The 14621-nt window shown below is 45.6% G+C and overlaps 1 protein-coding gene across 1 annotated transcript in view; it reads right to left on the bottom strand.

Annotated features, from left to right (window-relative positions):
• Nucleotides 1-13235, bottom strand: part of LOC140399734 (uncharacterized) — a 30323-nt gene extending 17088 nt beyond the window's left edge. The window contains exons 1-3 of the mRNA XM_072489246.1: nt 13172-13235; nt 1603-1638; nt 818-1108 (exon numbers count right to left, since the gene is read on the bottom strand). Of these exons, the coding sequence (XP_072345347.1) occupies nt 818-1108; nt 1603-1638; nt 13172-13202 (358 nt within the window). The 5' untranslated portion in view covers nt 13203-13235. The remainder of the gene's footprint in view (nt 1-817; nt 1109-1602; nt 1639-13171) is intronic.
• Between the last annotated feature and the right edge of the window lie 1386 nt (nt 13236-14621).

Below are 14621 nucleotides of genomic sequence, written 5' to 3'. Positions count from 1 at the left end.
TAAGTTAAATTTTTCAGACAGGGAAATGTGGAAAACCTTTCCAGCAGAGGTATAACTGGTGTAAACTTATACATTTGGCAACGATCTAAAAACGTGTTGTCAAGGTTTTTATGGTCTCAAAAAATCATAGATTTTACAGTGCTGAAGGACGCCATTCGGTCCAGAGAGTCTGCACCGACCCTTGTAAAGAGCACACTACCTAACCTCACAACTCCGCCTTGTCCACTGAACCCAGGAACCCCACCTAACCTTTGTGGACACTAAGGGCAATTTAGCATGGCCAATGCACCTAACCTGCACATCTTTGGACTGTGGGAGGAAACCGGAGCACCCGGAGGAAACCCATTCTTCAATTTAATCCGTAGGAGCCGATTCTGCGTTCAACGGGACACATTACTTCAAACACTCCGCTGCGAATTTCATTGCCAGCAGGAGGTGCGCACCTCAGCAGTTAGCCGAGAGTGCTGAACGGGACAGATCCTGGCAAATGGCTGACACTCTTTCTCGCTGCTTGTAATGCAATGCTGAACAATAAGATGGAGTATTGTTCCCCCGAGAAGTAATACTGATTATTCAATTTTAAAAACGAGCATTTGATGAGGAATCTGAACGTTTACTTCCGTGTTGGCCGACAAGAGACCGACATTAGCCTGGAAAAATATAACAAAAATATTTGAAGTGGCTAGCTTGGCAGACCAATGTCCAAAGGCCAAAGTGAATCCCATTGATATTCGCTTTGGGGGAAACCGATCTGATACTTTCAGAGCAATCGGCAGTTGATGTAATGACACAGGCGGACTCAGATTTGGTATCATACCTCCAATGTGTATCTGAACGGGATCGCTCTCATCTGAATGTATCCATCCGTTCTTCTTCCAAGTCTGACATCGGCAAATATACTTTCCTGCCCTGCCTACAGAGAAGGAATGATCTAAATATGTCTTGCATTGTATTTTCTTAAAGTCCTTATGATCAACATCTTGCCCATTGTGAAAATATTCGATCCGTGTGGCAGGACAGTCGCACCGGCAACTCAAAGTTATTTTCTCTCCGGTAATAAACTTCCGAAATGCTGGATCCACAGTCACGACTGGTTTCCGTAAACGATCTGGAATAAAAACAAAACGCATTTAAAACAATGTATGTGCAGAAACTAATGTCTGCAGATCGCATTAACCGACTTCCACAATCACAGTAGCGAGATGCGATTCCTCAATGAAATAACATAGAAGTCGATATTTAGCAGGTTCGGTGTTTAATGTTCCAATAAATCTAGTGCGCCGAAATAAACGTGCATTTTAAAATCAATTGTACCCACATGCGGAATGGCTCTTTGAAGATTCAGAGAACAGAGTGTGCCAGTGTAACTGCTGTAATGTTAAACCTCACAGCCCCCACACGGTGACTGGTGGGAATTGTGCCGAATACAATTGACAAACTTTTGAGAAGCCGTGATTGTCATTCCAAAAATTAAAGGTGATTGGTTGGGAGAAGTAGAAACATAAGAGAACAAAGGTGCAGAGTAAAGTCCGCATCAGACATTCTGTGTAAACCAGATCCACATGATTGAACATCAATTCCTTTTATGCTCGTGTCACTCACCTGCTTCGACATCCCCGACCAGCTCACCGACTTCAACTGTAAAAAGCAGAGTTACACAATTACGGGAAAAATAATGAAATTGAATAAAACGTTCCTGAACATATTCCAATTCGAACAGGTCTCTGATACCGGAGAATAAAATATACAGTTATCAACAGATAGGCAACATGGGTGTGATGAATGGATATATAATACAGAGTTATGGATAGAGAGACAATATAGAATGCGGAATACAGGGTTAACGGTAGGGTTCTTGGGAATGTGGAGGCGCAGAGAGGTCTTGGGATCTATGTTCATAGATCTTTGAAAGTTTCCACTCAAGTTGATAGAGCTGTGAAGAAGGCCTATGGTGGGCTGGCGTTCATTAGCAGAGTGATTGAATTTAAGAGCCGCGAGGTGATGATGCAGCTGTACAAATCCTTGGTAAGGCCACATTTGGAGTACTGTGTGCAGTTCTGTTCGCCTCATTTTAGAAAGGATGTGGAATCTTTGGAAACGGTGTAAATGAGATTTGCCATGATGTTGCCTGGAATGGAGAGTAGGTCTTACGAGAAAAGGTTGAGGGTGCTCGGCCTTTTCTCATTAGAACGGAAGAGGATGAGGGGCGACTTGATAGAAGTTTATGAGCTGATCAGGGGAATAGATAGAGTAGACTGTCAGAGACTTTTCCCCCGGGTAGAACAAACCATTACAAGGGACATAAATTTAAGGTGAATGGTGGAAGATAGAGGGGGGGGTGTCAGAGGTAGGTTCTTTACCCAGAGAGTAGTGGCGGCATGGAATGCACTGCCTGTGGAAGTAGTTGAGTCGGAAACATTAGGGACCTTCAAGCGGCTATTGGGTAGGTACATGGATTACGGTAGAGTGATGGGGTGTAGATTAATTTGTTCTTAATCTAGGACAAAGGTTCGGCGCAACATAGTCGGCATAAGGGCCTGTTCTGTACTGTATTTTTCTATGTTCTATGTTCTATGTTCTGTAGAGTTATGGATAGAGAGACAATATAATGTTATGGATAGTGAGACAATGTAAAGTAATGGATAGAGAGATAATATGAAGTTATGAATAGAGAGACAATACAAAGTTCTCGACGGAGAGACAATATGAAGGTATGGATAGAGAAGCAATATAAAGTTATGGATAGAGATACACAATTTAATGTTATGGATAGAGAGACAATATAGAGTCATGGATAGAGAAACAATATAAAGTTATGGATAGAGAGACAATATAAAGTTATGGATAGAGAGACAATATGAAGTGAAGGATAGAGAGACAATATAATGTTCTGGACAGAGAGACAATATGAAGTTATGGATAGAGAGGCAATATAAAGTTATGGATAGAGAGACACAATATAATGCTATGGATAGAGAGACAATATAGAGTTATGGATAGAGAGACAATATGAAGTTATGGATAGCGAGACAGTATAAAGTTATGGATCGAGAGACAATATACATTTATGGATAGAGAGACAATATAGAATGCTGGCTAGGTAGGTGCGGTGAGGGAGGGCAGAGGTTATTGGAGTGAGGCGTCCTGTGGGGGAGGTCCAGGGTACTGGAATCAGGTGTGGTGGCGTGTGGTGTGGGGAGAGGCAAAGGGTGCTGTAGTGAGGGATATGTGTCGGAGGCGGGGTCTTGGATTGAGGTGGGGAGGCGTGACGGGGAAGCAGAACGTGTATGGGTGAGGTGGGGGAGTCACAGCGAATTGCAATGAGCTAGGGTGTGATGGTGAAGCGGAGGGTAAATGGGTGACGCGGGGTGAGTTGGACGGCAAAGGGTGTTGGAGTAAGGTGGGGTGCGAAAGAGAGCGTTGGAGTAAGGTAGGGTGAGAAAGAGTGCGTTGGAGTATGGTGGATGTGCTGAGGGGAGGCAGAGGGTATTGGAGGCAGGTAGTGTGAGAAAGAGTGCTTTGAGTAAGGTGGGTGTGCTGAGGGGAGACAGAGGGTGTTGGAATGAGTTGAAGTATAGGGAGGCAGAGGGTGTAGAGAGGAAGCAGAGTGTAGTGTGCGAAGGCACGGTGTGTGGTGAAGTGAGTGATGGAGGCAGGGGGTGTTGCGGTGAGGCGGGGTGGAACGGAGAGGGACATGGCATTCTGGCAAGGGCGATGCCATTCAGAAATAACGTTTTAAAAGTAAAATTTCTGTCTGGTGAACGGGTGGCATAATGGTTTGAAAGTTGTGCACCTCGTGATCCACAGATTTTCAAGTTGAGCAGGAAAAGGTGGATCAGACATAACGCGAGTGAATCAGGTTGCGAGGATAGATAGGGCCCGGTGGCAACTGTGTTGCTATTCTCTCTCCTTGCCTCACAACAGGGTGGGTCAGGGTCCATTGAAAGAGGTGTGTGGAGGTTCTAACTGAGAGAAACGGAGAAAGTCCACAATGACCCCCAATCCACCTCCCTCCCCTCTCTCATGCTATGGAACGTGTTACTGCAACATGTGGCAAGCCTTGGCTGACCGAATATCCTTCATCCAATCATCGTTCAAATCGACGGAGCCTCTGGTGAGGTCCCCAAGATAATGCATTCTCCTTATTTTCCTTATCTCTATTGGCGACAGTAGCATAGCACTCAGTATTGAGGGATTACTCTGTTGAACAGTTCATTGACCACTTGGATTCGCCACAGACGCGTAGATGTTCGGAGTGGTCGTCAGGTAAAACACAAGGAAACACGACTAATCGAACACCAATTTGGTGCATGAACATATTGTACAGCAAGCTTCTGGGTGGGTATATCTGACACTCCCTTCAAATGTTTCTCTGAATAATATTTACTCGTCCCATCCCTGATGAGATCTGCCTCTAAGGGGCTGTTTAGCACAGGTCTAAATCAATGGCTTCGAAAGCAGACCAAGGTATGCCAGCAGCACGGTTCAATTCCCGTACCAGCCTCCCCGAACAGGCGCCGGTATGTGGCGACTCGGTCTTTTCACAGTAACTTCATTTGAAGCCTACTTGTGACAATAAGTCATTTTAATTTCATTTCAATTAGCGCTCATTGTACCATGGGACAGATATTCTTCCGTTTGCTACTTGCTCATGAACGAGCAACAGCTCCGTATATGATTACGAGCGAAATAAGACGATTTCGGATTGTAACACGTTTAGATAACACATCCCGCACAGTGCTGCGTACTCAGGTTCCATTCCAAACATGGACTGTTTGGGTCAAGTTTGCACGGTCTCCCCGTGTCTGCGTGGGTTTTATTCTGATGCTCCAGGTTCCACCCACTTCCAAAGATGTGGGGCGTAGGTTGATTGGCCAATGCGGATGGCAAAAAGATCTGCACGGTTGCTGGACTGGCCATGTTAAATTTGTCGCTCAGTGTCCATAGATTTGCATGTTAAGTGAGTTGGCCGTGATAACTTCTTCTTTCATGTCTAAAGATGTGGCGATTAGGTGGATTGGCCATGCTAAATTACACCTTGGTGTTCAAAATGTTATGTGGTGTTACGGATAAATGGTGTGGTCCTCGGGAGGGTGCTATGTCGGAGTGTCGTGCAGACATGATGAGCCAATCATTCTGGTGCACTTCCTTCTGCACTGTAGGAACTCTGTGATTTCTATAATATTCCCAGCCAGTTCAGTATTTCGGAATTGAAACTAGAATTGAAAATTCACTCAGCAGTGGAAGCCAATTCTGTCGGCCGACGAATAGTCCTAATTATTTCAGCCAATTGCTTCATCCATAAATGGAACGCACGAGAGGAAGGCTGAGATCAATAACGCTTTGATCTCGCCCTCTCTTTTTTCCGAAAAACAGACAATCTCAGAACCCATTTCTGTCCTGTTTCTCATCCCTGGAGTTGCCTTGACCCTAGTCCAATAGATTAATTTGCCAGACAGAACATGTTGTTTTCTCATATATGTTCCTGATGCCCCGGAACAGTGCATTTGATCCTCCAATGCTGCGCCGATCATGATGCCTATCGAAACTAAAACCTGCTGCAATTCAGAGGTACCTTGCCATCTATTCCCATCCTTTTTGTTTATTTTTCAAGATACCTATTAAACGTTCACCACCTCCTCGGGCACCGCGTTCCAGGCAATCACCACAGTCTGAAAAAAACCTTGATCACACATCTACTCTAAACTTTCCTATTCACACCTTAAACGTCTGCTGCCTCGTTCTTGACTTTTACACCCAAAGAAAAAGCACATGACTATCCACTCTGTCCATGCCACTTGCAATTTTGTAGATTTCTATCAGGTTGCCCCTCAACCTCTGTCGTTCCAGTGAAAACAACCCGAGTTGACCCTACCTCTCCTCACAGCTGACACGCTCCAGACCATGCAACATCCTGGTACATCTCCTCTGTATCCTCTCCTGCTGATAAGGATAGGAAGGGGTGTTGGATACCAACCATTCCTCAAGAAGAGCCATGGAGCAGCAGGATTGATTAGGATTGATAGCTACATCCCTGATATTGGATATCAAAAAATTCAAGATGCTCTGAGTGCCTTTGTTGTGATTTTATTGTTTAATTATGCATGCATCTTATCTGTTAATTGTGCTCATATAATGTGCATGATGTACCCTTAATCGACAGTCACGATTGGACATAGATAACCAGTAAGGAATTACTTGTGTGTGCTAATTTCTTGTCATGGAATCTGAAAGCCGTTCAGAGGCTGGTGTGGAAGAAATGGATTTGAATTCATGGGACATTGGCAACAGTACTGGAGAAGAGAGGACCTGTTCTGTTGGGACGGTCTTCATCTGAATCATGCTGGGACCAGAGTCCTGGCGAACCGTATAACTAGGGCTGTAGATAGGGTTTAAACTTAATAGTGGCGGAAGGGGGGTTCAATTTCATGGAGAATTGGAAAAGCAAAGTTATATGAGGGGGTAGAAGGGCAGGTTAATTATGCGGACTTTCAACTAGTTAAATGAACTGAGGCTCAGGAGAGTTTAGTTAAGTTTCCCGAACACGTAATAGACCAGAGATTATAGAAAATGGCAGAAAGCTAACCTCAGGAAGAGCAAAAAAAGGTGACAAGTGTGAGAAGGGAGGTGGTCAATGCAGGATTGAGGGCGTTGTGCGTAAATGCGTGCAGCATACGGAACAAGGAAAATGAGCTTGTCACGCGCATTGACATTGGCCGGTACGATGCTGTGGGCATCACAGAGACGGGGCTGCAAGGGGATCAAGGCTGGGATCTAAAGGATATGGATCCTATCGAAAGGACAGGTGGATGGGCAAATGGTTGAATTGTTCGTAAGGAATGAAGATAAATCGACAGCAAGAAGCGATGTAGGATAAGAATGCATAGAAACTCTGCGGGATTGAGGAATTACAAAGGTAAAACGGTCCTGATGGGAGTTATGTACAGTTCCCCTAGCAGTGATCAGATTGTGGGACAGAAAGTAAATCAGGAGATCGAAAAGGCAATATGATATGAATCACGGGGTACTTCAATATGCGAGTGTATTTTGAAAATCATGTTGGTAATGGGTCCCAAGAAAAGGAATTTGTGGAATGTCGAGAACATGCTTTTTTGGAGCAACTTGTGACAGAGCCAATTCTGGATTTGGTGATGTGTAATGAGGCAAACTTGATTAGGGAACTTAAGGCGAAGGTACCCTGAGGGAGAAGTGACCACATATTTTCACTAGAGTTTGAGAGGGAGAAGCTGCAATCAAATCTAACGCTTTCCCAATGAAATAAGGGTAACGACAAAGACATGAGAGAGGAATTGGCCAGAGTTGAGGCTCTACAGAAATTCATTCCAAGGAGAAGTAAACCTGCTCAGGGGAGGGCGAGGCACTAGTGGCAGACGAGGCATTCAGGGACATAATAAAAGCAAAAGAAAAAGCACAGAAAGTGGCGAGGATCAGTGAGAAGCCAGAGGATTGTCAGCCTTTAAAAGCGAGCAGAGGACAACTAAAAAAGCAAAAGGTGAGAGAAGATGAAATATGTGTGCAAGCTAGCTACTGATATAAACACGATAGCTAGGATTGTTTTTCAATATAGAACATAGAACTGTACAGCCCAGTACAGGGTTTTCGGCCCACGATGTTGTGCCGAACTAGTCTGAAACTAAGATCAAATCAACCTACTCCCAATCATTCTAGTGCACTCCAAAGGCCTATCCAATAACCGCTTGAAAGCTCCTGAAGTGTCCGACTCCACTACCATATCTGGGAATGCGTTCCAAGCCCCAACCACACTCTGAGTAAAGAAGTTACCTCTGAAATCCCTCCTATATCTTCCACCATGAACCTGAAAGTTATGCCCCCTTGTAACAGCTATAATCCACCGAGGACAAAGTCGCAGAACGTCCACTCTATGTATCCCTCTCATCGCCTCATACATCTCAATTAAGTCACCTCTCATCCTCCTTCTCTCCCATGAGAAAAACCCTCGCACCTTCAACCTGTCCTCATAAGACCTACCCTCCAATCCCGGCAGCATCCTGGTAAATCTCCTTTGCACCCTTTCCACTGCTTCCACATCCTTCCTATAATGATGTGACCAGAACTGCACACAATACTCCAAATGTGGTCTCCAACGTCTTGCACAGTTGCAGGATAACCTCGCTGCTGTAAAACTCAATCCCCCCCGTTAATAAATGCTAACACACTATTGGCTTTCTTCACGGGTCTATCCACTTGGGTGGCAACTTTCAGAGATCTATGGACATGACTTGCGAGATCTCTCTGCTCCTCTACATTCTACAGAAACCTGTGTGAACCCTGTAATCCACATTCAAATTTATCCTACCAAAATAAATCATCTCATATTTATCAGGGTTAAACTCGATCTGCCGCTTTTCAGCACATCTCTGCATCCGAGCAATGTCTCTTTGCAGCCTACAACAGCCCTCGACATTATCCACTACTCCACTAATCTTGGTGTCATCAGAAAATTTACTAACCCAACCTTCAACTCCATCATCCAATTCATTGATAAAAATCATAAATCGCAGAATACCCAGCACTGATCCCTGTGGTACACAGCTGGTGACTGGGCTCCAGGATGAAAATGTACCGTCTACTACCACCCTCTGTCTTCTATGTGATAGCCAGTTACTGATCCAATCGGCCAAATTTCCCTCTATGCCATGCCTCCTTACTTTCTGCATGAGCCGACCATGGGGCACCTTATCAAACGCCTTACAAAAATCCATGCATCGACGTCAACTGCTCTACCTTCACCTATGTACACAGTTTCCTTCTCAAAGAATACAATCAAACTTGTGAGGCAAGACGTACCCCTCACAAATCCATGCTGACTATCCCGAATTACGCTGTATCTTTCCAAATGATCTTGAACGCTATCTCACAGGACCCTTTCCAATAATTTACCTATGACCGAAGTGAGACTAACCGGCCTATAATTCCCAGGGTTATACCTATTCCCTTTCTTGAACGAGGAGACAGCAGTCGCCTCTCTCCAGTCTCATGGCACTATTCCTGTAGTGAGGAATTCACTATTCCTGACAGTGAGGACATAACGATCAAAGCCAAAGGCTCTGCAATCTCATCCCTCGCCTTCCAAAGAATCCAAGGGTATATCCCATCAGGCCCAGGGGTCTTATCTATCCTCAGACTTCTCAAAAGTTCGGACACATCTTCCTTTCGAATACCTACGTCCTCCAGCCTGGCTGCCTGTATCGCAATATCCTCCTCAACAACATGGCCCCTCTCCTTTGTGAACACTGAAGAAAAGTATTCATTTAGGGCCTCTCCTGTATCTGCAGACTCCATGCACACGTTCCCACTTTTGTCCGTGACCGGCCCTAACATCACCTTGGTCCTGCGGCAAGTACTTCTCATGCCCCCTCCTAGCTCCCGTAAGCTCTTTCTTGAGCTCCTTCCTAGCTATCTTGTATCCCTCGAGTGAACTCACTGAACCTTGTTTTCTCATCCTTACGTCCTTCTTCCTCTTGACAAGACATTCAACCTCTTTTGTAAACCATGGATCCCTCACTCGACCATTTCCTCCCTGCCTGACAGGGACATACATATCAAGGACACGCATTATTTGCTCCTGACTGGTGGGATATGACATGAATAAGTGTGCAAGTATGCAGTTGGGTAGGAAATGAACAGAAAGGCAGAGCAAGTGCCAGGCAACATCCATTTCCTTCAAATAAGGACCTAACACCTGCCCCCAGTGACTGTACCGGTTCACGAACAGCATCACCTTCTGAAGGGCAACGGGGCATTGGTGTGTGCAGTCCGCAATTGGCAACGAAAATGCCATTTTGCCCTTTAATTTACGAGGATTTGAGGACAGAAATGAAGATGCCTTGCTGCAATGCGATACAGACGTGTTGCGTCTGCATCGGGAGTATTGTGCACAGTGTTTGTCTCCGTTCCTAAGGAACTTCAGATGTGCCTTAAAGCATACACCAAGTTAATTCCAGGGATGGCGGAACTCGCCAGTGAGGAGCGATTGAGGTAACTGAGCCTGTTACCTCTACTGTTTCGAAGCAAAGAGGTAATTGGAACTTATAAAACTATTACAGTGCAGGACAGATTTTATAATCCCTTCCCCACACTCCCCACATCCTGCCATGGCTGTTGAATCTACAATCAAGAATCACAGACTCAGAATAAGGAGCAGTCTGAAATTATCATAGATTATCATAGAATTTACAATGCAGAAGGAGGCCATTGGCCCATCGAATCTGCACCGGCTCTTGCAAATTGTGATGAGGGATGTTGGGGGACTTAAGATTAGAGCTTCCTAATCATGCCCCCAACAGTAAAGACAAAATTGCTAAATGAACAGCAAACAGCAGTCGCCCCGCGTACGTGCCAAATGGAACTCTCGCGGAAACCATTGCCCATTCGCACAAATAAAATCATCTAACCAATACCTTTGCTTCGTGATCGATTGGCTCAAAGACCTATTTTTCCATATCCTCTGTCTCCCTGTATAACTATTTGGGTAAAAAGTCAGCTTGTGACTTTTATTGCCCTTTGACCTCCTCAAATGCAGAGCGAACAACTTCCCCAGAGAACAATAATTGGAGGGATCCAATATTTTGGACAGCAAGTTGCTCGGTAACGACGGGAAACAAAATAGAGAAGTAGGTGATGCAGAGACACTTTGCAGTTCAGGAAGCATCTGTAGACAGACTACAAAATTACTGTATTTCTCGCTGAATTCAATCATATCCGGAGAATGGAAGATATAAACAACTCCTAATATAGAACCATAGAATCCCGACAGCGCAGGAGGAGGCACTTCGGCCCAGCTCGACTAACACCGACCGTTACAAATACCCTCCCAGGCCCAGTCCACCGCCCTATAATTCCCACGCAATCCCCATAACCCTTCCTAACCTGCAAGTTAAGGGGCAAGTTAGCATAGCCAATCCACCAAACCTTCACATCTTCCGGCTGTAGAAGGAAACCCGAGCACCCGGAGGAAACACACGCAGCCCACTGTGCCACCATGCCATAAAGTATATATGAGTTCTGAGAATTAATGTTCTGTTTGGTAATTGTCTCACTTAGCCTCCCTGATCATTACCACCTTCCTTGCTCCGTCCATCCCTCTTCGCCCCCTCCCACCTGCCTGTTCTCTTCCAAAATACGTGTTCGTTCATTCGAAGCAACTGAGTAATTTTATCTCCTGGGGTCAAATTGGACATGCCTGTGTTCGTACACGTCCCATAGGTCCCATCCTCTCAAATCACCAGCTACGGATTTAGATCCGCACCGTGCCCCAACATGCTGTGGCAACGCCTGCCTCCTATATCAGTCCCTCTTGCTCAACATTGTCCATTTCCATTTGGTAATGAATGCTGTCACAGGTACTATCGAACAGTACAGTTTATCCTCACTGTTTTTATTAATCGTCTTTCACGCCTGACCTCATCTGAGCTGAATATAATTCATCGTCTCCAGACGTCAATGTTAACTCCGTCTCCAAACTTTCTGTTATCATCATTTCTAGTTTGCAGTGAGTTCGGCAGAATCATAGAATCCCTGCGCTGCAGAAGGCCATTCGGTTCATCTGCAATTCAATCTCTGGAATTCAACCTCCTCAGTCCCAATCCCTACTCCCTGCCCCCATTACCCTATCTAACCTTCGGACAATAAGGGGCAATTTAGCAGGACCCGGTCTGCACATTTCTGGACTGTAAATGTATCCTTGAGATATTTTGTTTCTATTTTCATTTCAGGGGTGGCATGTGGCACAGTGGTTAGCATGGCTGCCTCACACTGTCAGGCACCCGGATTCAATTTCAGCCTCGGGTCACTGTTTGTGTGGACTCTGCACGTTCTCCCCGTGACTGCGTGGGTTTCCTCCGGGTGCTCCGGTTTCCTCCCACAGTCCAAAGATTTGCAGGGTAGGTGCTATGGCCAAGCTAAAGTGTGCTTTATTGTCGAAAAATGTGCAGGTTGGGTGGATTGGCTAGTGTAGAATTACCCCTTAGTGTTCAGGGACGTGCAGGGCAGATAACAGGTAGAGGACGGGGGAATGGGTTTGGGTTTGGGTAGGGCGCAGTTTCAGAGGGTCGGTGCAGACTGGATGGGATAAATGGCCTCCTTCTATTCTGTTGGAATGTTACGTTTCTATTCTCTGGATCTACATTCCCAATTTAATCCATTCAGCCCGTCCCTTTCAAGTATGTTGAGGTTTCAGAAGCGGGACACATCGTCCTCCCGTTTTCCACTTTCAGATACCCAAACTCAAATATTCAAATTCCTCGGGGGACACATCACCAAAAACCTGTCCTAGTATTGCCACGTCGATGCTACCACCAAGAAAGCACAACTGCGCCTATACTTCCTCAGGAAACGAAGGACATTTGGCGTGTCCACATTAACTCTTACCAACATTTACAGATGCATCATAGAAAGCATCCTATCGGGCTGCATCACAGCCTGGTATGGCAACTGCTCGGCCCAGGACCGCAAGAAACGTCAGAGAAGCGTGAACACCGCCCAGTCCATCACACTAACCTGCCTCCCATCCAGTGACGCCATGTACACCTCCCGATGCGTGGGGAAAGCGGGCAGCATAATCAACGATCCCTCCCACCTGACTTACTCACTCTTCCAACTTCTTCCATCGGACAGGAGATACAGAAGTCTGAGAACACGCACGAACAGACTCAAAAAAAGCTTCTTCCCCGCTGTTACCAGACTCCTAAATGACCCTTTTATGGACTGACCTCATTAACACCACACCCTGTATGCTTCACCCGATGCCGGTGTTATGTAGTTCCATTGTGTACCTTGTGTTGTCCTACTATGTATTTCCCTTTATTTCCTTTTCTTTTCATGTAGTTAATGATCTGTTGAGCTGCTCGCAGGAAAATACCTTTCACTGTACCTCGGTACACGTGACAATAAACAGAATCCAAATCCAATGCAAACAACTCATTCCATTCCGGCTTTTCCTTTTTTTGCAAATTCCTTCGATTTCAAAAATGCAAATCATATAAATTCGAGTCTCAATATGTAAAGTGTTGATATAGCTGGCTACACACTGCACATCCATTTCCTCAATTTCAGCACTTTGTTATTTACATGTTGAACCTCTTTTCCTCGATGCAGCTAATTCAGGAATAATCTAGGAAGCCATACTCACGGATCCACAGCAGAACTGACAAAGTAAACATTTTCCTTTTCCCAAGGAGATTCGTATCAATGTTTAGAAAGGCCAAAATAGATGTTCACCTTCTTCCTTGTCTTTGTGACTGGGCTGGAGATAAGGGAAGTACACAGTTTGTTGGTTCAGTAACACATCTTACAACACAGGATGTTACTAACTGCAGAACGGTAAACATGAGTCAAAATACCAGGAAAGGACTGAAGAACTTGAATTGTCAGCACCTGAGTGTTACAAAATATGTGTTCCTCATGATATATATTTCAGTTGATGGCATTGCATACAAATGAGATCGAGGTGTCTGACAATCAGTGTCTTTGAGCATTGCTATGGAATTGTAATTCAACGTGCCACGTTGTAGACTCAATGGTGGCCACAGGAATTCCCATCTCTTCCCCTTCAAGTAATCTCCTGCAACTACTGAATTCCTCGCCTGGTGCCGCTTTCGTCTGTGAGGCCATTCCCATCGATAGTATCTGTGCAATCTCAGGCAAGCGACCACTCGGAAGCCTATTTGGCTGGAGAAACGTTCAGTTTTATTTTGGTTACTATACATCCCTCCCATTCCCCAATGGGTCTCCCGCGCCCAGCCCACATGGGCCGGGTTATTTATATTCCAGATGTCCCAGGAAACTGTTATTAGATCCCCCCCCCTAACAGCTGGGTCGCTGTGATCCAGTTAACGCCACAGGGACCCAGACGTCACAGAGTTATGGGACTCTTGTAGGATAACAACACCCCCCGCCCCCACGTCCAACACCTCGTCAATTTCGACAGAAGGCGCGAAATTCATTGCTACATTTGACAAGTGCTCCAGGCCCGAAGGGGTGAAATGGACCCGGAAGCGTCGTTTCTGGGTGATTCGTCAGCCTTTATTCCAGCGATCACTCCTGAACCTGCGGCGATGTCTGTGGGCAGAAACGTCAATGTCCGACTCCTGGTCAAAGTGGTCCAAATCCCATATTGCAGAGTCCCAAAGTGCGGTCGCATTGCTGGGTGCCACCGGCAATCGCTCCTGAGGGAGAGACAACACCAGGCACTGGATCCGTGGATAGTCCTCGGTATCTGTTCCATTAAGCTCCACAGATGGTCCACATGTATATTCACGTCCTTCCCTTACACCCGCACCGGATACGAGACTGGCCCGTTTCGTTTAATGACCAATTTGAGAATCCATAATGCCAGGTCAGTATAATTTTGAAAGTACACGGAGCCGCCCGTGGTGTATTCTCACACAGGTCTGGCTGTCTTCGCTCTGGTCTGTTCCTGCTTGTCACCGACCCTATCCCAGCGAAACAAGGTCCAATTGCCTGCACAGGTGACGACCCATCAAAGTCCTTGTTCACGATTCTATTAAGGTTAATGTGTAGGTTCAGTCGGCAGTTAAGAAGGCAAATTCATGTCGAGTGGGTTGGAGGTCAAGACCAGG

This window comes from Scyliorhinus torazame, chromosome 23, assembly GCF_047496885.1.
Source record: "Scyliorhinus torazame isolate Kashiwa2021f chromosome 23, sScyTor2.1, whole genome shotgun sequence".
Lineage (NCBI taxonomy): Eukaryota > Metazoa > Chordata > Chondrichthyes > Carcharhiniformes > Scyliorhinidae > Scyliorhinus > Scyliorhinus torazame.
This window is presented reverse-complemented; position numbering and strand designations above follow the sequence as displayed.